The following is a 24,541-nucleotide window of genomic DNA, read 5'->3' as shown; positions in this document are numbered from 1 at the left end:
TCCGACGCGCGTTTCGGAGTATCCTTCAGGGTGCGTGCCATGACTCAAACTAACCCAGGTTATATAGTTGCCACCCTGCGAGGCAAGCCAATCCATGGCTTGCTACTCTAACGACACACACCGCTCAGCGCCGGAAGGCACGGGCCCATGCGATCCAGTGCGAGACAGTGGACCGGAGTGAAGCGGGTCAGACATACGCAGAAGCGGAAGTGCAGATGTGGCCATCTTGAAATGGGGCAAAATGAATAGACTGTTCACTGAACAGCGTATTCCAAAGAAATTACCAGTGTCACAGGTAAATGTATGGGCTTCATATGTGTATAGCATAGTCAGCCCCCCATACCAAGACGTAACTATGCAACATAGCATAAACCCATATAAGACAAGGCCGCTAAGAAAACACCCACACAAGAACATAAAATACTAAAATAACAAAGACCCACATATGAATAATTACAATACAACATGGTAATACAACATGAACAACAACCGTATACATGTACATAATACACAGGAATACAAAATATACAAACTAAATAAACAAATCAAAAACACAAGAAAGGAAATAAATAATATTACAAAACAATAATACTAATATAAACACTAACCAGAGGTATGTATATATATCATAATACAGCCAAAATACAAAAGATATAGACAAACGGCAAAACAATAAAATACAAACAATGCTAAATAAATCAATAAAGAGACAAATAAACAATATATATATAATGATGATGTTCATCTTGACTCCCTCTGGTGACCAGGAAATGCAAGTGTAGCCTGTGTATAAATGTCATGGCAAACGGCAAAGAAATACTAAAGGAATAGAAGAATAATAGTTAAAATACAAAAATAAAAAATGAAATAAAAAATAATCCAGAAGGTGAAGGCCTAATATTAATACCCAGCAGTAAACGGACTATAGGAAAGCAGCAAAGGAGAGGCATTCATTCAGGCCATGAGGATGGACCGTATTCAACTGCCAAATCCATCTCGCCTCCAGCCTACCCAATCTTTTAGTTAGTTCACCACCTCGGACATTTATCTTAATATCAATCCCCCGCACTCTCAAAAGTGCACCATCACAATTGTGGAACCTCTTAAAGTGACGGGGAATTGTTTTCAGAGTGGCTGTGTCCTCCTGACCAGCCGCAGCCTCAATCCCCAAAACATGTTCTCTGATGCGGACCTTCAATTGCCGTGTGGTAAGTCCGACATATATCAGACCACATGGACATGTGGCATGGTACACCACATATCTAGTTGTACATGTGATATGATGTCTGATCTTATAGGACTTGGTCCCATCAGAGTTAGAAAACATGTCACTGCGAACAATGTTGTTAGGGCAGGCGATGCACCTGCCACAAGGCACACAGCCCACTCTCCTAGGTAAAATGTCCAGGAACGTAGATTTCTGATAATTGGTGTAATGGCTGGAGACGAGATGGTCTCTCAAGTTTTTGGCCCGCCTATATGACATAGAGGGCTTGTCAGCAATAAATTTGGATATCACCGGGTCCACCTTCAAGATTGGCCAGGCATTTTGTAGAGCAGAACGAACCCTGTCAGACTGAGAACTATAAGTGGTGATAAATCTAATCACCTGTCTATTATGAATACCTAATCAGAGCATCACATGATGAACCCCACAGGCCACCCCAGAGCACGAGCATATCATTAACGGAAAATACAGATTACACAACAACTACAAGACTGATTTCATCACCAGGTATATGGAGCGCCCACCGGGGCCTAAGGGTACTTGGTACCGGGTCCTGTCGTCATTAAAAGAGAGTGGTCACGGTGGCAGCGACCCAGTCCGTGCCCTTGGGAGTCCAAATTAAAGGGAAGGTCTTTAAAGGGGTTATTAGAAATAAGAATTTTCGTGACGCCACCTGTGGTATTCGGTCAGGGGTGACTGACGCTGCTTAAAGGGGTCCTCTGGGGAGTGATGGCACTGCAGCAGGGATGGGATGGTATGGCTTCCCACAGGTGAAGCTGGGTCCCCAGGGCTCCCAATGTATTCGGCAAAGATAGTGTGGTGCCAGAAATAATCAGACACAAGGTTGCAGTCTCTTTACCTGGTTTACTGGTGGTTTACAGCCACAGTCCAGGGTACCAGCAACAGGTGACGGTGGAGTCCAGGTAGCCTGGAAATTAGTTGAATTCCCTTTGCCAGGCCAGATTGGGAGCCTCCTCTACGCGCTGTATAATAGTCCCTTGCTGCCTATGGCTTCTTTCAAGGTCCTCTCTCACTCTCTTGTCCTGAGACCGTTCCTGCATGGTAGGCAACATGAGCCGTTTTATAGGGGTCTCGATGTACTGTGACTCCGAGCTCTGTATGTTGCTGTACCTCAGGATGTAGGTGTGGGTCAGTAACTTCCAATCTCCTGCCCTCCGGTTTCTGCTGTGGGGCATACAGTCCCACACAGCCTTGGACTCCCGGTGTCCGGTTCCTGCGCTCAGCGTGGAGGGAGCCCAGTTGCAACTATCCTCCAGCTCCTCTCTTCAACTCTGCTCCTTCCTCCCTCACACAATCTAAGGGTATGTACGTGCCGGATTACATCCAGATTAGCTGCGGATTGAACGCTGCATACAGTCGCAGCGTTCAATCCACAGTGTCCAGATGTTACAACATGGTGGAGGGGATTTTATTAAATCCCGTCTCCAATATGCATGCGAACACGCATCCGGCGGCCCTGCATTTCCGGACATGCGGCGCGTCTTTTTAGAACGCAGCATGTCTGTTTTCCTTGCGGCGATGCTCCGTCGCCACAAGGTAAATAGCAGGGTCCTATGTATAGGGTGCGGAGATTCCGGATGTATGCAATGAACACATCCGGAATCACCGAGTGTACAGCAGGGGGCGGCGCTTTGGGCGGAGCGGGTTTTCTGCTCCGTCCAAAGCGCCATCATTACGGACCATGGACACGCACCCTAACTCCTCCTCCAGGCCAGACTATATCTCTAGAGAAGCTCCCCTGAAACCGGGTCCAGAGCTCCCCCTTCTGGCCTGGAGTCAGAACATCTTGCATGTACAGGTTACCTGTAAAAGGGATCCTCCTCGTTTCCAGGCATGGCATCACCCTCCCCGAGAGGAAGGCAATACCACTGTGGTACCTGAACTCCTGGGGTGCCACATGTCATTAATCAGTATAACAGCGCCGACCTGACACTGTCTGTAGGTTACTGTGCACAATCCTGCTGACAGGTTCCCTTTAAATGGCTTTTATTTCAAAAGAACTGCCAGGGTAGCACCTTATGAGACACCGGTTATTAATTGAATTGGGTATTATTAATAGACCTCAAACATAACAAAACGCATTTGGCAGCTATTATAACTATACATGGGGAAGTCAGGGCAATATTACTTTTGGTGACACAATCAGAACATTACTGCAAAGGGGGAGTTCAGAAGTCATTATTACATCATATCAGGTACGGAGGGGCGATTTTATTCTTTGGAGCTACGTAAAACATTAAGCGCACATTTATGGGGTATTATTACATTATAGGGTCAGTCACTGTATTATAATCATCACAGTGGGCAGTATTACTTTTTTCTTCTTGATTATAAAAAGTGACCAATATCAGTCATTACAGGGTTAGTTAATCAACTTACGAACAAGCAATAGAGGCTTTTCCACAGAACAACAATATACCAGATTTTGGGACTATAAGACGTACTTTTTCCCAAAAAAATTTGGGAGGAAAATGGGGGTTGCATCTTATAGTGCACACGTAGGCTTACCAGGAGATTGCGGCAGAGGTGTGGTGATGCTACGGTGGTGGGCGGTGTGGAGTGCACCTGAACAGGGTCTCTTCTTCAGGATGCCGGCGGCAGAAATATGGCGGCCCCACGGCCCGGTGTCCACGGTGAGCAGAGTGCATCACCAGTTTCACTGCGGTCATCTTTCTGAAGCTGTGGTTTGCCGAGGCTTCAGGCAAATGGCCGCTGGAGGCCGCGCATGCGCAGATTAAAATCTAGGTGGCACTTGGCTTCAGGAAAATGGCCACCAAGATCTGAATCTGTGCACGTGTGGCCTCCGGCAGCCATTTTCCTGAAGCCTCCGGCAGCTCATGGCTTCAGGAAGATGGCCACAGGGAAACCACTGATGCACTCTGCTCACCATCAACACTGGGCCGCTGCACATTTCTGTCGCCAGCATCCTGAAGAAGGGACCCTGCTCAAGTGCACTCCGGGCCACCAACCGTCGCAGCATTGCCACACCTCTGCCACCGCTGGCATCCTGAGGATGGGACCCTGCTCCAGCTCTGCCTCACCACCGACACCGGACCTGCAGTATCACACCCTGGGACCGCAGCATTGCCCTACTTGTGCCGCTGCCGGCTTCCTCAGGAAGGGACCATGCCTTCTGTGACCCCGCTATACCACAGCCGGCTCTCAGGTAAGATACCTTAAATTCGGACAATAAGACGGACCCCCATCTTATAAAAATCTTTTTTCTGCCATTTTCCACCTCAAAATTTGGGGTGTGTCTTATGGTCCGTTGCATCTTATAGTCCGAAAAATACGGTACCCTGCTGGTGGAAGTAGAATAAATGCAGAAGGTATTGGATATGGAGTAATCATGTACCCAGTGACAACAGACAGAATTTTGCCATACATGTTCCAATTATTTAACCCCTTCACCTTGAAGAATGTTTTCGCCTTAATAACAAGGACAATTTTTTCAATTCTGACCACTGTCACTTTTTGAGCTAATAACTCTGGAACGCTTCAACGGATCTCACTGATTCTGAGAATGTTGTTTCATGATATATTGTGTTTCATAATAGTGGTAACATTTGGTAAATATGATTTGCATTTATTTGTGAAAAAAATCAGAAAGTTGGCAACAATTGAGGCTGGTTTCACACTTGCGTTTTTTGCCGCTGCGTTTTAGCGCTAAAAAATGCATGCGTTTTTTTTCTATACTTAACATTAAAAACGCATGTTTTTTTTTGCATGCGTTTTGACGCGTTTTTTGCAACGCATGCGTTTTTTAATGCGTGCGTTTAGTTGCAGAAATGCAACCTGTAGTAATTTCTAGCAGCTTTTTTTGCCGCAAAAAAACGCATGCGTTTATTCGCGGCAAAATTTTTTATTGCTGTCTATGTAAACGCATGCGTTTTCAAGCACATGCGTTTGCATGCGTTTCTATAGAAAAACACAAGAAAACACACAAAAAAAACAAGAAAACCCTAACCCTAACCCTAAGGTTAGGATCCCTAGTAACCCTAGGGATCCTAACCCTAACCCTAGGGATCCTAACCCTAATCCTTAGGGTTAGGGTTAGGATCCTAACCCTTAGGGTTAGGGTTAGGATCCCTAGGGTAATGGTTAGGGTTAGGATCCCTAGTAACCCTAGGGATCCTAACCCTTAGGGTTAGGGTTAGGATCCCTAGGGTTTGGGTTAGGGTTTGGATCCCTAGGGTTAGGGTTTGGATCCCTAGGGTTAGGGTTAGGATCCCTAGGGTTAGGGTTAGGGTTTGGATCCCTAGGGTTAGGGGTAGGGTTAGGGGTAGGGTTTGGATCCCTAGGGTTAGGGTTAGGGTTAGGGTTTGGATCCCTTTATCACCTTGATGGTGGGGGGTGGCTTATCAGTGACCTGGTGACAGGACATTCTTCTAATAAAAAGTTACCCCTAACCCTAGGGATCCTAACCCTAACCCTACCCCTAGCTAATTCTATTAATAGTGGGTTTTCTAGTTGATTTTGATGTTTGGCAGCTGTCACACACTTCTCAGCATGCGTTTCAAAAACGCAGGAGAAAACGCATGTAAACGCGTCAAAGCGCCGCGTTTTTTTTTCTGCATGCAAAAACGCATGCGTCTAAAAAACGCAGCGTTTGCACGTGTTTACATGCGTTTTTTTTTAAAAACGCTGCAGATCAAAACGCAAGTGTGAAACCAGCCTTAGAAAATTTAGCAATTTTCAAACTTTTAATTTTTTATGGTCTTAACCAATTAAATACCGCCGATACACCTTTTAATGGTGGTAGTTACGGGTACTTAACGCCTTTCTGACCTCAGATGTGATAGCACGTCCGAGGTCAGAACCCCCCGCTTTGATGCGGGCTCCGGCGGTAAGCCCGCATCAAAGCCGGGACATATCAGCTGTTTTGAACAGCTGACATGTGCCCGCAATAGCAGCGGGTGGAATCGCGATGCACCCGCCGCTATTAACTAGTTAAATGCCGCTGTCAAATGCTGGCAGCGGCATTTAACTACCGCTTCCGGCCATCGGGCCGGATATGAGCGCATCGCTGAGCCCAGTCACGTGATCGGGGGTCAGCGATGCATCAGCATAACAACCAGAGGTCTATTGAAGGCCTCTATGGTTGTTGATGCCGGCTTGCTGTGAGCGCCACCCTGTGGTCGGCGCTCATAGCAATGCAGTAATTCAGCTACATAGGAGCGATCTATGCATCACTCCTATGTAGCGGTGCCGATTGAGTTGTGCCAACTTCTAGCCTCTATTGAAGCATGGCAAAAGTAAAAAAAAAAAATGTTTTAAAAAATCTGAAAAAAATATATATAAAAGTTTAAATCCCCCATTTAAACTTTCGCCCCATTCAAAATAAAACAAACCTATACATATTTGGTATCGCCGCGTTCAGAATCGCCCAATCTATCAATTAACCTGATCGCTAAACGGCGTAGAGAGAAAGAAATTAGAAACTCCAGAATTACGCTTTTTTGGTCACTGCGACATTGCATTAAAATGCAATAACGGGCGATCAAAATAATGTATCTGCACCAAAATGGTATCATTAAAAACATCAGCTTGGCACGCAAAAAATAAGCCCTCACCCAACCCGAGACCACGAAAAATGGAGACGCTACGGGTATCGGAAAATTGCGCAATTTTTTTTTTTTTTACCAAAGTTTGGAATTTGTTTTTACCACTTTGATAAAAAAAAGAACCTAGACTTGTTTGGTGTCTATGAACTCGTAATGACCTGGAGAATCATAACGGCAGGTCAGTTTTAGTATTTAGGGAATTTTTTTCCTGTTTTCTAGTACACGACATGCTAAAACCAATGATGTCATTCAAAAGTAGAACTTGTCCCTCAAAAAATAAGCTCTCACATGGCCATATTGACGGAAAAATAAAAAAGTTATAGCTTTGGGAAGGAGGGGAGAGAAAAACGAAAAAAAAAACACGGAAAAAGCTAGGGTCATGAAGGGGTTAAACCACAGCGCCATTAATTAACGGCACTGTGGAAAAAGTGTATAGCGCACTCCGAGTCGGATTTTCTCCGGTGTCTTGGCTGCCGTGGTAGCCAAGACCCCAGAGAACATAATTCAGGTCGGTTTTTACCGACCCCCGGGTGGCGGTCGCAGTTATTAACCGTATGACGGTGACTGCAAAACATAAAAGCGTGATTTGCCATTTAATTTCTCTGCCATCCGATGTGATCGCACATCAGACATCAGAGAAATAGGGTCCCGGATAGCCCCCTGATACATACCAGTGTCTCCCGGTGTCCCTGGGTCCTCCTGCTTCCCCCCACGGCCGCTGGCATCTTCTTCCGGTAAGAAAATGGTGGGCACATGCGCAGTGCGCCCGCAGAGATCTGCCAGCCGGCACCCGGCAACAATAGGAAGATTTTTCCTATTGGTTCATTTTGGTCACTGTGATAGACCCTATCACAGTGATCAAAAAAAAAAAAAAAAAGTAAATGAACTCCCCTTTATCACACCTTTAGTTAGGGAAAAATAATAAAATAAAGAAAATAAATGTATTTCCATTTTCCCATTAAGGTTACAGTTAGGGTAAAGTGAGTTGGGCTAAAGTTAGGGTTGGGGCTAAAGAGTTGGGATTAGGGATTAGGGTTGGGATTAGGATTGGGATTAGGGTTATGGTTGGGATTAGGGTTAGTGGTGTGCTGGGATTAGGGTTGGGAATAGGGTTAGGATCTCCATAACTGAACTTCTTCTGCTCCCGCCATCTACTAACCTCCCTCTCCGTGGGTGGCACCATAATAACACCCCAGTAGCAGGCGCGCTGTCTGGGTGTTATGTTTGACTCCGATCTCTCCTTCACATCCCATATACAGGTCCTTCTCAAAAAATTAGCATATAGTGTTAATTTTCATTATTTACCATAATGTAATGATTACAATTAAACTTTCATATATTATAGATTCATTATCCACCAACTGAAATTTGTCAGGTCTTTTATTGTTTTAATACTGATGATTTTGGCATACAACTCCTGATAACCCAAAAAACCTGTCTCAATAAATTAGCATATTTCACCCGTCCAATCAAATAAAAGTGTTTTTTAATAACAAACAAAAAAACAATCAAATAATAATGTTCAGTTATGCACTCAATACTTGGTCGGGAATCCTTTGGCAGAAATGACTGCTTCAATGCGGCGTGGCATGGAGGCAATCAGCCTGTGACACTGCTGAGATGTTATGGAGGCCCAGGATGCTTCAATAGCGGCCTTAAGCTCATCCAGAGTGTTGGGTCTGGCGTCTCTCAACTTTCTTTTCACAATATCCCACAGATTCTCTATGGGGTTCAGGTCAGGAGAGTTGGCAGGCCAATTGAGCACAGTAATACCATGGTCAGTAAACCATTTACCAGTGGTTTTGGCACTGTGAGCAGGTGCCAGGTCGTGCTGAAAAATGAAATCTTCATCTCCATAAAGCATTTCAGCCGATGGAAGCATGAAGTGCTCCAAAATCTCCTGATAGCTAGCTGCATTGACCCTGCCCTTGATGAAACACAGTGGACCAACACCAGCAGCTGACATGGCACCCCACACCATCACTGACTGTGGGTACTTGACACTGGACTTCAGGCATTTTGGCATTTCCTTCTCCCCAGTCTTCCTCCAGACTCTGGCACCTTGATTTCCGAATGACATGCAAAATTTGCTTTCATCAGAAAAAAGTACTTGGGACCACTTAGCAACAGTCCAGTGCTGCTTCTCTGTAGCCCAGGTCAGGCGCTTCTGCCGCTGTTTATGGTTCAAAAGTGGCTTTACCTGGGGAATGCGGCACCTGTAGCCCATTTCCTGCACACGCCTGTGCACGGTGGCTCTGGATGTTTCCACACCAGACTCAGTCCACTGCTTCCTCAGGTTCCCCAAGGTCTGGAATCGGTCCTTCTCCACAATCTTCCTCAGGGTCCGGTCACCTCTTCTCGTTGTACAGCGTTTTCTGCCACATTGTTTCCTTCCAACAGACTTACCATTGGGGTGCCTTGATACAGCACTCTGGGAACAGCCTATTTGTTGAGAAATTTCTTTTTGGGTCTTACCCTCTTGCTTGAGGGTGTCAATGATGGCCTTCTTGACATCTGTCAGGTCGCTAGTCTTACCCATGATGGGGGTTTTGAGTAATGAACCAGGCAGGGAGTTTTTAAAAGCCTCAGGTATCTTTTGCATGTGTTTAGAGTTAATTAGTTGATTCAGAAGATTAGGGTAATAGGTCGTTTAGAGGACCTTTTCTTGATATGCTAATTTATTGAGACAGGTTTTTTGGGTTATCAGGAGTTGTAGGCCAAAATCATCAGTATTAAAACAATAAAAGACCTGACAAATTTCAGTTGGTGGATAATGAATCTATAATATATGAAAGTTTAATTGTAATCATTACATTATGGTAAATAATGAAATTTAACACTATATGCTAATTTTTTGAGAAGGACCTGTACAATCTCTTGCCGCTTACACCTAAAGAACATCTCTAGAATCCGCCCTTTTCTCACCGTGGAAACAACAAAAACCCTCACTGTCGCCTTGATCCACTCCCGCCTGGACTACTGCAATGCTCTATTAATTGGCCTCCCCATTACTCAACTTTCTCCTCTCCAGTCCATCCTTAATGCAGCAGACAGGGTTGTCCCTCTAGCTAATCGGTATTCAGACGTGTCCACACTTTGCCAGTCATTACACAAGCTGCCCATTCATTATAGAATCCAATTCAAAATACCCCATTACATCTCCTCCCTCATTCCGGTCTATCGGCCTAACCGACTACTGCGCTCTGCAAACGACTTTTGACTAACCTCTGCACTAATCCGTACCTCCCACTCTCGGCTCCAAGACTTCTCCAATCCTCTGGAATGCTCAACCCCAAGATATTAGGACCATCCACAATTTGCATAGTTTTAGGGGCTCCGTCAAAAAACATTTGTTCCAAGCGGCCTATCACGTTCTCTAATCAAAGTCATTTTATGTGTAAGTGTGTGTGTGTGTGGACCATTCACTACTTCTATCTATCCCCCACCCCCTGAAGATGGCTGAACCATCATTGTAAATACATACCTCTATCTTGTATCTCCCCCACCTCTTTGTAGATTGTAAGCTCTCACGAGTAGGGTCGTCTTATTTTGCTTTAATTATCGTATTGTTATCATTACTTAGGACTGTTGTGTTTGAAACTGTTAAACTGTAAGCGCTGCAGAATATGTTGACGCTACATAAATAAAGATTATTATTATTAGAGTAAAGGTACCTTCACACTAAACGATATCGCTAGCGATCCGTGACGTTGCAGCGTCCTAGATAGCGATATCGTTGAGTGTGCCAGGCAGCAGCGATCAGGATCCTGCTGTGATATCGCTGGTCGTTTGTTAAAGTTCAGAACTTTATTTGGTCGTCAGATCGCCGTGTATCGTTGTGTTTGACAGCAAAAGCAACAATACCAGCGATGTTTTACAATGGTAACCAGGGTAAATATCGGGTTACTAAGCGCAGGGCCGCGCTTAGTAACCCGATGTTTACCCTGGTTACCAGTGTAAAATGTAAAAAAACAAACAGTACATACTCACCTTCGCGTCCCCCGCCGTCCGCTTCACTGACTGGGCGCCGGCCGTAAAGTGAAAGCACAGCACAGCGGTGACGTCACCGCTCTGCTGTTAGGGCCGGCACTCACAGTCAGTGCAGGAAGCGGACGCCGGGGGACGCGAAGGTGAGTATGTACTGTTTGTTTTTTTACATTTTACACTGGTAACCAGGGTAAACATCGGGTTACTAAGCGCGGCCCTGCGCTTAGCAACCCGATGTTTACCCTGGTTACCCGGGGACTTCGGCATCGTTGGTCGCTGGAGAGCGGTCTGTGTGACAGCTCTCCAGCGACCAAACAGCGACGCTGCAGCGATCGGCATTGTTGTCTGTATCACTGCAGCGTCGCTTAGTGTGAAGGTACCTATAGGGTTAGGATTAGGGTTGGGATTAAGGTTTGGATTAGGGTTAGGGTTGGGATTAGAGTTAGGTTTGTGGTTAGGGGTTATGGTTAGGGTTGGGATCAGGGTTAGGGTTGGGATTAGGGTTAGGGATGTGTTGGTGTTAGGGTTGTGATTAGGGTTATTGGTGTGTTGGGGTTAGGGTTGGAGTTAGAATTGGGGGGTTTCCACTGTTTAGGTACATCAGGGGGTCTCCAAACACGACATGGTGCCACCATAGATTCCAGCCAATTTTGCGTTCAAAAAGTCAAATGGTGCTCCTTCCCTTCTGAGCTCTGCTGTGCACCAAACAGTGGTTTACCCCCACATGTAGGGCATCAGCGTACTCAGGACAAATTGGACAACAACTTTTGGGGTCCAATTTCTCCTGTTACCCTTGGGAAAATAAAAAATTGAGGGCTAAAAAAAAATCATTTTTGTGGAAAAAAAAATGGATTTTTTATTTTCACGGCTCTGTGTTATAAACTTCTGTGAAGCACTTGGGCATTCAAAGTGCTCACCACTAGTGTTGAGCGATACCGTCCGATACTTGAAAGTATCGGTATCGGAAAGTATCGGCCGATACCGGCAAAGTATCGGATCCAATCCGATACCGATACCCGATACCCATACAAGTCAATGGGACTCATGTATCGGACGGTATTCCTGATGGTTCCCAGGGTCTGAAGGAGAGGAAACTCTCCTTCAGGCCCTGGGATCCATATAAATGTGTAAAATAAAGAATTAAAATAAAAAATATTGCTATACTCACCTCTCCGACGCAGCCCGGACCTCAGCGAGGGAACCGGCAGCGTTGTTTGTTTAAAATTAGCGCTTTTACTTGGTTACGTGAAGTCCCGGCTTGTGATTGGTCAGGGCGGCCATGTTGCCGGGACGCGGACCAATCACAGCAAGCCGTGACGAAATTACGTCACGGCTTGCTGTGATTGGTCCGCGTCCCGGCAACATGGCCGCCATTAACCAATCACAAGCCGTGACGTCACGGGAGGCTGGACATGCGCGCTTTTTAAAAAGCGTGCGTGTCCAGCCTCCAGTGACGTCCCGGCTTATGATTGGTCACGGCGCCATGTTGCCGGGACGCGGACCAATCACAGCAAGCCGTGACGAAATTACGTCACGGCTTGCTGTGATTGGTCCGCGTCCCGGCAACATGGCCGCCATTAACCAATCACAAGCCGTGACGTCACGGGAGGCTGGACACGCGCGCTTTTTAAAATGGGCGCGTGTCCAGCCTCCCGTGACGTCCCGGCTTGTGATTGGTTGCGCCGCGGTCAACCAATCACAAGCCGGGAGGCTGGACACGCGCGCATTTTAAAATTTTAAAATGCGCGCGTGTCCAGCCTCCCGGCTTGTGATTGGTTGACCGCGGCGCAACCAATCACAAGCCGGGACGTCACGGGAGGCTGGACACGCGCCCATTTTAAAATGCGCGCGTGTCCAGCCTCCCGTGACGTCACGGCTTGTGATTGGTTGCGTCTCCCATGTGACTGCGACGCAACCAATCACAAAGCCGGGACGTAATTTTAAAATCCTTAAGGACCTGAAATTACGTCACGGCTTGCTGTGATTGGTTGCGTCGCCCATGTGACTGCGACGCAACCAATCACAACGCCGGAACGTAATTTTAAAATCCTGAAGGACCTGAAATTACGTCACGGCTTGCTATGATTGGTTGCGTCCCGGTCACATGGGCGGCACGCAACCAATCACAAGCCGGGACTCACGTAAAGGAAAGAAAAGCGCAAATTTTAAACAAAGAACGCTGCCGCTTCCCTCGGTAAGGTGCAGGCTGCGTCGGAGAGGTGAGTATAGCAATATTTTTTATTTTAATTCTCTTTTTTACACATTTTTACATTAATGTTGTTTCGATACCGATACCCGATATCACAAAAATATCGGATCTCGGTATCGGAATTCCGATACAGCAAGTATCGGCCGATACCCGATACTTGCAGTATCGGAATGCTCAACACTACTCACCACACATCTAAATAAGCTCCTTGGGGGGTCGAGTCTCCAAAATGGGGCCACTTGTTGGAGGTTTCTACTGTTTAGGTGCATCAAGGGCTCTGCAAACGCAACATGAGGCCCGCGATCATTCCATCAAAGTCTGCATTCCAAAACATCACTACTTCCCTTTTGAGCCCCAAAATGTGCCCAAACAGTAGTTTTCGCCCACATATGGGGTATCAGCATAAGCAGGACAAACTAGACAACTTTTGGGGTCCAATTTATCATGTTACCCTTGTGAAAATAAATTGTGGGCTAAAAAAATCATTTTTGAGAAAAAAAAAAGACTTTATTTTCATGGCTCTGCGTTATAAACTTCTGTGAAGCACTTGGGGGTTCAAAGTGCTCACCACACATATAGATAAATTCCTTAAGGGGTCTAGTTTCCAAAATGGTGTCACTTGTGAGGGTTTCCACTGTTTAGGCACATCAGGGGCTCTCCAAACGCGACATGTGGTCCGATCTCAATTCCAGCCAATTCTGCATTGAAAAAGTCAAAGGGCGATCGTTCCCTTCCGAGCACTTCCGTGTACCCAAACAGTGGTTTACCCACACATATGGGGTATCGGGGTACTCAGGACAAATTGCACAACAACTTTGGGGGTCTAATTTCTCCTGTTACCCTTGTGAAAATAAAAATTTGTGGGAGAAAAAAATAATTTGTGTGGAAAAAAAAATATATTTTTTTTATTTTTATGACTCTACGTTATAAACTTCTGTGAAGCACTTAGGGGTTCAAAGTGCTCACCACACATCTAGATAAGTTCCTTAAGGGGTCTAGTTTCCAAAATGGTGTCACTTGTGGGGGGTTTCCACTGTTTAGGCACATCTGGGGCTCTCCAAACACAACATGGCGTCCAATCTCAATTCCAGCCAATTCTGCATTGAAAAAGTCAAACGGCGCTCGTTCTCTTCCAAGCTCCGCCGTGTGCCCAAACAGTGGTTTATGCCAACATATGGAGTATTGGCATATTCATGAGAAATAGCACAACAAATTTTGTGATGGATTTTCTCTTTTTTACACTTGTGAAAATAAAAAAAAATTGGTTCTGAAGTAAAACGTTTGTAAAAAAAAGTTAAATATAAATTTTTTCCTTCCACATTGTTGTCATAAGGTTACCGCAACAGAGAGGAGCCAGAAGACCGCAGCATCTGATTGCTCCTACTCCTGCGCTGGAAAGAAGCATTTCACCTTTTTAAATAGTGTTAATTTCTTTTGGCATAACAGGGGTTAATCGACCATGTTGGGAGCTGTGGAAGTCTGAGCTCTCAGCTGAGTTCGGGTAACTACTCCCATCCCCTTTATAATCTGGGTCCTGATTCAAACTCATGTCAGATGTAGCTTATGATGCATAGCTTGGAGGAGAGGTGTTTATATGAGAAGGAGTTTGGAAGAGTTATCTGTGACTGTTGCGTGGGTTTGTAATTGTGATAATTCCCTTCCCTCTTCCTCCTTTGGTTTTACCCCATCCTCCACTCTCTGTTGCATTTCTCTATTATATGTGAGTGAATATGTGAATGCCTGGTATTTTCAGTTACCCCTTGTTCGTGAAGCCTTGTTTGTTGGTTTGGTGTACGGCAGCTCCCCTCTTCCCTGAGTGGGGGAAGAGAACAGATGGAGGACTGATTCAGGAGATAAGGCAAGGGTGGCGGCCCCAGCGTCTTCACCTTCAGAAGTATCCCGGGGACTAGGGCAAGCTCAGGCACCCCCTACTGTTAGGGACAGGGAAGAAGCCCCTGGTGCCGTGTCACCTAACAGCTGAGTCGTGACAGATGTGTGGTGAGCACCTTGAACCCCCAGGTGCTTCACAGAAATTTATAGCGTTAAGCCTTGAAAATCAGGAACCGAAGCAATGTGGAAGAAAAAAAAAGGAACATTTAACTTTTTTTCCCAAAATTTTAATTTAGACCCAATTTTTTATTATTTTCACAAGGGAAACAGTAGAACATTTAACCCTAAAATTGTTGTGCAATTTCTCTTAAGTACAGCAATACCCCATATGTGGAAGAAAACTGCTGTTTGAGTGCACGGCCGGTCTCAGAAGGAAATGAGTGAAGGTTTGGAACTAAAGGTACCTTCACACTAAGCGACTTTGCAATGATAACGATAGCGATCCGTGACGTTGCAGCGTCCTGGATAGCGATATCATTGTGTTTGACACGCAGCAGCGATCTGGATCCTGCTGTGATATCGCTGGTCGTTGCTGAAAGTTCAGAACTTTATTTGGTCATCAGATCGGCGTGTATTGTCGTGTTTGACACCAAAAGCAACGATGCCAGCAATGTTTTACAAAGGTAACCAGGGTAAATATTGGGTTACTAAGCGCAGGGCCGCGCTTAGTAACCCGATATTTACCCTGGTTACCATTGTAAAAGTAAAAAAAACAAACAGTACATACTTACCTTCCGGTGTCTGTCACACGTCCCCCGCCGTCCGCTTCCCGCACTGACTGTGAGCGCCGGCCGTAAAGTAAAAGCAGAGCACAGCGGTGACGTCACCGCTGTGCTGTGCCTTACGGCCGACACTCACAGTCAGTGCAGGAAGCAGATGCAGGGGGACGTTACGGACACCGGAATGTAAGTATGTACTGGTTTTTTTTTTTTACATTTACACTGGTAACCAGGGTAAACATCGGGTTACTAAGCGCGGCCCTGCGCTTAGTAACCCAATGTTTACCCTGGTTACCCGGGGACTTTGGCATCGTTGGTCGCTGGAGAGCTGTCTGTGTGACAGCTCTCCAGCGACCACACAGCAACGCTGCAGCGATCGGCATCGTTGTCGATATCGCTGCAGCGTCGCTTAGTGTGAAGGTACCTTTAGACTTTCATGCAATGGTCTGAGCAACATCTCGCATTTGAAGAACCCCTGATGTGCCTAAACAGTGGAAACTCCCCACAAGTGATCTTATTATGGAAACTAGACCCTCCAAGGAATTTATCTAGATGTATGGTGAGCACCTAGAACCTCCAAGTGCTTCACAGAAATGGTTAACTTTGAGCCGTGAAAATAAAATGAAATTACATTTTTTTATTTTTATTTTTTTACAAAAATGTGTTTTAGCCCCATTTTTTCTTATTTTCACAAGTAAAAAATGGACCCCAAAATTTGTTGTGCAATTTCTCGTGAGTCCGTCGATACTCCATATGGGGGGAAAACTACTGTTTGGGCGCGTGGTAGGTCTCTGAAGGAAAAGAGCGATGGCTTGGAGCGCAGACTTTGATGGAATAGTCTGCGCGCGCCATGTTTGGAGAGACCCTGATGTGACTAAACAGTGGAAATCCACAAGTGACCCCATTTTGGAGACTACACCACTCAGGGAATTTATCTAGAGGCATAGTTATAGTATTAATAATGCCTTTGGTTTTACTGGTGTATGAATTTATAATGTGGTGTTATGTGTAAGTTGTGCGGAGTACATCAGATTATAAAAGTGAATTGTGTAAACAGGGTAAAATAAAATTTTATGAATTTGTGAACGTGTGGTACTCTTGGAAGCAACCCTTAATGCAAAGGCCAGGTTTCTCAGGACAAGTTTCACAATGGTAAATTAAGTCTTTTCGGAATCCCCTCTTGGAGTATACTCTGCACCTATTTTGTGTTCTTCCGTTTTTTGGGAACCTCTGCTGGAAATTGCTGACCATAAAGAACTCTCAGCAAGGAGAAGCCACTACTCCAAAACCGCCATAAAAAAATCCAGGTTACAATTTGCAACTGCACATGGGGCCAAGATCTTACTTTTTGGAGAAATGTCCTCTGGTCTGATGACACAAAAATGGAACTGTTTGGCCATAATGACTATGGTTATGCATGTAGGATAATTGTGACTATTAGTTTGTCACGTGCTTCTACAAAACATTTTCTGAGGTCTTGTGGCAAATGTTTGCTTAGATGCATGGTTCACGCTAATCATTGTTTTCCAAGAAGATCTGATTTGTCAGTAAGCAGGATTTGTCTGTGTGAAACCCATTCATCCATACTTGTATGCTCAATTTTGACTTATTCAATAAGATATTAGAATGGCAGACCATATCTTATTAGTAATTAATTCAGTCATTTAGGTAATTTAAATGGGTTCACTTACTTTTTATTGCAATTGTACACATAGCTGGTAATAAAAAATGTGGCCAACTTTAGAAACTTCAAAGACAAAACTTGGATACATACCACGAAATGGAATTGTTCTCAGCTTGTCTGAAATCATCTTTTTAAGTCTTGTCACACTTCGTATATCTGGGGGAAGTGCAATAATATTAACTCTTATTCATGTAACGCCAATATATTCAGTATAACATTACAATTTTCTCACTCTGGCATAACTGGAAATTTTTTAACAATCATCTTTTAGCATATTTTATCTTACCTAATAACAGGTACATGCAAGCTGGGGGTAACTGTACAGTAACTGTAGAGTCAAAATCCCCTTCTGCTTCCCAGTCCCATCAAGTCTATGTCAGCTGGTATGCAGAAATATGGAAAACCAGCAAATGTGCTAATACTACATGTTCACCACTGTGCATACAGATGCTGCTTTGGCAGCTAGAGAGGTGACGGCCACATAGAAAATGCATGACAGCATAATATGAAGTAGCTTGCGAAAGTATTCACACCCTTGATTTTTTTTTTACCTATTTTGTTGCGTTACAACCGGTGTTTAAATATTTTTGTAATCAAATTTGTGTGTGATTTATCAGCACTAGTGATGGACGAACCCCTTGATGTTTGGGATCGGCGGGTTCGCCCGAGTTTTTTTGTAAAGTTCGAGTTAGGGGCCCGTGATGACACGAACTTGTGTCCGAACCCCGAACTCTGACTTAACATATAAGGGAACCAATCAGCGAAGCGTAGTACAAATCCCACGCCAATTCGCGGCCAGACTGCGCCTGCCACTGTTTGGTCGCGGCCGGCCAGGCGTGATCAATCAGCGACATTGGCGTGGGATTTAAACACCGCTTCACTGATAATGTATATATTTTGCCTGGAAAATCCTGTGTATTCATTGCATTATTCTTAAATCTTCATAAATAAACTACATACATATTCTGGGATACCCGATGCGTTAGAATTGGGCCACCATCTAGGATATACTGTATATACATACACATATATATATATATATATATATATATATATATATATACACACTATATAATTGTCTAAGGGTCACTTCAGTCTGTCTTTCTGTCTGTCACGGATATTCATTGGTCGCGGCCTCTGTCTGTCATGGAATCCAAGACGCTGATTGGTCTCGCCAGGCTGCCTGTCATGGCTGCCGTGACCAATCAGCGACAGCCACAGTCCGATTAGTCCCTCCCTACTCCCCTGCAGTCAGTGCCCAGCGCTCGCTCCATACTCCCCGCAGTCACCGCTCACACAGGGTTAATGCCAGCGGTAACAGACCGTGTTATGCCGCGGGTAACTCACTCCGTTACCGCCGCTATTAACCCTGTGTGACCAAGTTTTTACTATTGATGCTGCCTACGCGGCGTCAATAGTAAAAACATCTAATGTTAAAAATAATAATAATAAAAAAAATCATTACATACTCATCTTCCGCCGCCTTTCCCGCTCCTCACGACGCTCTGGTGAACGGTCCATGCAAGCGCCTTGTTCCAGTGCTAAGGATGGTCCTGCGAGAAGGACCTTCCATGACGTCACGGTCATGTGACCGCGACGTCATCACAGGCCCTGCACGCCTGCGCGAGAAGGACCTGCCATGACGTCACGGTCATGTGACCACGACGTCATTGCAGGCCCTGCGCGCCTGCACGAGAGCAACATCATCACACCCTGGGACCGGAAGCTGCCACCTGCACGGCACACAGGCGACAGAACTACAAGGAGCCCCTCGGGAGGTGAGTATATGTCTATTTTTTATTTTTTAACCTGTGACATACGTGGCTGGGCAATATACTACGTAGCTGGGCAATATACTACGTGACTGGCCAATATACTATGTGGCTGGGAAATATACTACGTGGCTCTGTGCTGTATACTACGTCGCTGTGCAATATACTATGTGGCTCTGTGCTGTATAATACATAACTGGGCAATATACTACGTCTCTGGGCAATATACTACGTGGCTGGGCAATATACTACGTCACTGGGCAATATACTATGTAACTGGGCAATATACTACGTAGCTGGGCAAAATACTACGTGGACATGCATATTCTAGAATACCAGATACGTTAGAATCGGGCCACCATCTAGTATATATATTATATATATATATATATATATATATATATATATATATATATATATATATATATATATATATATATATATATATACATACACACACACACACGCACTGCTCAAAAAAAATAAAGGGAACACAAACAGCAGAATATAACTCCAAGTAGATCACACTTCTGTGAAATCAAACGGTCCACTTAGGAAGCAACACTGTTTGACAATCAATTTCAAATGCTGTTGTGCAAATGGAATAGACAACAGATGGAAATTACTGGCAATTATCAAGACACACTCAATAAAGGAGTGATTCTGCAGGTGGGGACCACAGACCACATCTCAGTACCAATGCTTTCTGGCTGGTGTTTTGGTCACTTTTGAATGTTGGTTGTGCTTTCACACTAATGGTAGCATGAGACGGACTCTACAACCCACACAAGTGGCTCAGGTAGTGCAGCTCACCCAGGATGGCACATGAATGCAAGCTGAGGCAAGAAGGTTTGCTGTGTCTGTCAGCGTAGTGTCCAGAGGCTGGAGGTGCTACCAGGACACATGGAGGGGGCTGTAGGAGGGCAACAACCCAGCAGAAGACCGCTATCTCAGCCTTTGTGCAAGGAGGAACAGGAGAGGCACTGCCAGAGCCCTGCAAAATGACCTCCAGCAGGCCTCAAATGTGCATGTGTCTGCATAAACAGTTTGAAACCGACTCCATGAGGATGGTCTGAGTGCCCGACGTGTGGGTTGTGCTCACAGCCCAACACCGTGCATGACGATTGGCATTTGCCACAGAACACCAGGATTGGCAAATTCGCCACTGGCGTCCTGTGCTCTTCACAGATGAAAGCAGGTTCACACTGAGCACATGTGACAGAGTCTGGAGACACCGTGGAGAGCGATCTGCTGCCTGCAACATCCTTCAGTGTGCCTGGTTTGGCAGTGGGTCAGTAATGGTGTGGGGTGGCATTTCTTTGGAGGGCCGCACAGCCCTCCTTGTGCTCGCCAGAGGTAGCCTGACTGCCATTAGGTACCGAGATAAGATCCTCACACCCCTTGTGAGACCATATGCTGGTGCGGTTGGCCCTTGGTTCCTCCTAATGCCAGACCTCATGTGACTGGAGTGTGTCAGCAATTCCTGCAAGATGAAGGCATTGAAGCTATGGACTTGCCCACCCGTTCCCCAGACCTGAATCCGATTGAACACATCTGGGACATCATGTCTTGCACCATCCACCAACGTCATGTTGCACCACAGACTGTCCAGGAGTTGGTGGATGCTTTAGTCCAGGTCTGGGAGGAGATCCCTCAGGACACAATCCACCGCCTCATCAGGAGCATGTCCTGGAGTTGTAGGGAGGTCATACAGGCACATGGAGGCAACACACAAACAACTGAACATCATTTCCTTGTCTTGAGGCATTTCCACTGAAGTTGGATCAGCATGTAATTTGATTTTACACTTTGATTTTGACTATTATTCCAAATCCAAACCTCCATGGGATATTCATTTTGATTTACAGTGATGATTTTTATGTTTTATTGTTCACGACACATTCCACTATGCAATGAAAAAAGATTTGCAACTGGAATATTTCATTCAGTGATATCTAGGATGTGGTATTTCAGTGTTCCCTTTATTTTTTTGAGCAGTGTATGTATGTGGTCAGATGAGACTAAAATGTAACTTTTTAGCCACCAAGGTAAACACCATGTCTGGCGCCAAACCAACCCAGCTCATCACCCCAAGAACAATCCCTACAGTGAAACATGGTGGTGGGAGCATCATGTTGTGGGGATGTTTTTCGGCAGCAGGGACAGGGAAAATGTCGAGGGGAAAATGAATGATGCAAAATACAGGGATATTCTTGAGCAAAACCTGTTTTAGTCTGTCAGTGATTTGAGACTGGGACACCTTCCAACAAGATAATGACCTAATACATACTGCTAAAGCAACACTTGAGTAGTTTAAGGGAAAGCTTGTATATGTTTTGGAGTGGTCTAGTCAAAGCCCAGACCTTGATCCAATTGAGAATCTGTGTGTGAAGATTGCTGTTTACCAAAGGAAACCATCTAACTTCAAGGAGCTGGAGAAGTTTTTGCTTTGAGGAATGGGCTAAAATCCGAGTGGCCACATCTGGAAAGCTCATAGAGACTTATCCAAAGCGACTTGCAGATGTAATTGCTGCAAATGGAGTCTCTACAAAGTACTGACTTTAGTGGGGTGAATAGTTATGCACACTGAACTTTTCAGTTATTTTGTCCTATTTGTTGTTTGCTTCACAATAATAAGAAAAACAAATGCTCACAGTTGTATGCATGTTCTTTATATGATCTGATGCAAACCCTCAAATTCCAGGTTGTGAGGTAGCAAAACATGAAAAATGCCAAGGGGTGGGGGTGAATACTTTTGCAAGACACTATTTATTACAGTGAGGAACTGTTTAACCATATGTGGTGAATCTATGTAATTTAGATAGATTTAGAACTTTTTGGGGTATTCTTTACAGTCAAATCAGAGCTGAACTCTTTCTATACACATTAAATACCTGGATAGTTACACAAATGGGGTGATTTCTGGAAGAGTACTATTGATCTGGAACCCCAATTCTTTTACAAGTGAGAACATGGGCCTTAAATATTTTCAAGCTAAAATCTGAAATATATAGGTGTCTTAAAAACAAAACAGATGTCAGCTATTTTATACAGCTGGCATCTGCAGGTAAAGCAGTGGCCTAGCAAGTAAATGACAGACAATTTTCGTTTTTCCGGTTTTATATTATTCTCTCAAATGCCTCTGTCAATCACTGGCAGCAACATTTAAGTTGCACCATGCTGGTGATCATGGAGTAATAATGAGTTGCCTTGGCAGCCTGTTGAAGGCTTTGGTAGCCCAGCTTGGCCTTATAATAGACCATGATTTATCCTGTGTACTTGCAAATCTAAAATACTGGACAAAAGCGGCCACAAGAGATTTCTTACCAGTCTCTCCTTTCCTCCTCCTCTTAGGTTCTTGCTTTGGGTACTTTGGCTACAAGAGATCTCTCTCACAGGTGACTGTTTAACTTTACCTGTTTATACATTTGTATGGATTTGCGTCCAACTAACTAGTTGCAAAGTGTAGGATTAGGACAATCCTCACATTGTAGCTGTCATGGACTGGCACTATACTTGTTCCAAGGTTGTGTTTAGGCAAGTGGTTCTTGGGTTTCCAGTGACCACTACAGTCTCATAGTGAACTAATGCTAAGTTCTTGGACCGCTTGACCATCCCATAGCTAAACTTCAGGACGGCTGTATTTTCTGTACTTTCATTAGTTTTATAAGTTAGCATCGATAATCTTAGGCTTATTTGTTCTACAACCCCTGGCAAAAAATATGGAATCACCGGCCTTGGAGGATGTTCATTCAGTTGTTTAATTTTGTAGGGAAAAAAAGCAGATCGCAGACATGGCACAAAGCTAAAGTCATTTCAAATGGCAACTTTCTGGCTTTAAGAAACACTAAAAGAAATCAAGAACAAAAAATGTGGTAGTCAGTAATGGTTACTTTTTTTTAACCAAGCATAGGGAAAATTATAGAATCACTCAATTCTGAGGAAAAAATTATGGAATCATGAAAAACAAACAAAAAAACACTCCAACACATCACTAGTATTTTGTTGCACCACCTCTGCCTTTTATAACAGCTTGCAGTCTCTGAGGCATGGACTTAATGAGTGTCAAACAGTACTCTTCATCAATCTGGCTCCCATCTTTCTCTGATTGCTGTTGCCAGATCAGCTTTGCAGGTTGGACCCTTGTCATGGACCATTTTCTTCAACTTCCACCAAAGATTTTTAATTGGATTGAGATCCGGACTATTTGCAGGCCATGACATTGACCTTATGTGTCTTTTTATAAGGACTGTTTTCATAGTTTTCGCTCTATAGCAGGATGCATGATCATCTTGAAAAATGATTTAATCATCCCCAAACATCTTTTCAATTGATGGGATAAGAAAAGTGTCCAAAATATCAACATAAACTTGTGCATTTATTGAAGATGTAATGACAGCCATCTTCCCAGTGCCTTTACCTGACCTGAAGCCCCATATCATCAATGACTGTGGAAATTTGCATGTTCTCTTCAGGCAGTCATCTTTATAAATCTCATTGGAACGGCACCAAACAAACGTTCCAGCACCATCATCTTGCCCAATGCAGATTCACGATTCATCATTGAATATGACTTTCATCCAGTCATCCACAGTCCACGATTGCTTTTCCTTAGCCCATTGTAACCTTGTTTTTTTCTGTTTAGGTGTTAATGATGGCTTTCGTTTAGCTTTTCTGTACATATATCCAATTTCATTTAGGCCAGTGTTTCTCAACTCCAGTCCTCAAGACCCCACAACAGGTCATGTTTTCAGGATTTCCTTAGTATTGCATAGGCGATAGAATTAATGCTTGAGCAAGTGATGAAATTATCACCTGTGCAATACTAAGGAAATCCTGAAAACATGACCTGTTGTGGGGTCTTGAGGACTGGAGTTGAGAAACACTGCTTTAGGCGGTCTCTTACAGATCGGTCACAGACGTTGACTCCAGTTTCCACCCATTTGTTTGTCATTTGTTTTGTTGTGCATTTCCTGTTTTGGAGACATATTGCTTTAAGTTTCCGGTCTTGACGCTTTGATGTCTTCCTTTATGTTTTATTGTTCTCAACACATTTCACTATGTAATGAATAAAGATTTGTGCAGCGCCCCAGAGTCCGGGTCGTTGCAGTACTGTGGCTCCGCCACTATGGGGAGCTACGGTGCGTCCGATGGCACTGAAGGAGTTCATCTGATCAGGTATCACAGACACCAATACATTTCACAGCTGGGCCTCCGGGGGGAGCTAAGGGTGCTATTCATTAGGCCACTCCCCACCATAGTGGGTAAACTGGGGGTCAGGCAGGAAGTTAGATCAGAAAGCTGACTGGGTTGGAACCAGGCAACACCTTGTGGCAGAGGGTGTTGTAGGGGAAGATACAGTAGGGTCTCTGTCAGGGGTGGGATCCTGACAGAGGCTTGGCATTGGAAAGAACGTAACGGGTCCGCGCCAGCTCCGGGAAGCGGCGGGGCCCAAGAAAGGACTAGA

The 24,541-nt window shown here is 44.7% G+C and overlaps 1 protein-coding gene across 1 annotated transcript in view; it reads right to left on the bottom strand.

The window, feature by feature from the left end:
* Positions 1–24,541, bottom strand: part of IZUMO3 (IZUMO family member 3) — a 106,974-nt gene that overhangs the window by 43,076 nt on the left and 39,357 nt on the right. The window contains exon 2 of the mRNA XM_077250631.1: positions 17,393–17,458. Within this exon, the coding sequence (XP_077106746.1) occupies positions 17,393–17,458 (66 nt within the window). The remainder of the gene's footprint in view (positions 1–17,392; positions 17,459–24,541) is intronic.

The sequence above is a fragment of the Ranitomeya variabilis genome, chromosome 4, assembly GCF_051348905.1.
Source record: "Ranitomeya variabilis isolate aRanVar5 chromosome 4, aRanVar5.hap1, whole genome shotgun sequence".
NCBI classification, from domain to species: Eukaryota; Metazoa; Chordata; class Amphibia; order Anura; family Dendrobatidae; genus Ranitomeya; species Ranitomeya variabilis.
The sequence above is the reverse complement of the archived record's forward strand: the minus strand, read 5'-3'. Positions and strand labels throughout refer to the sequence as shown.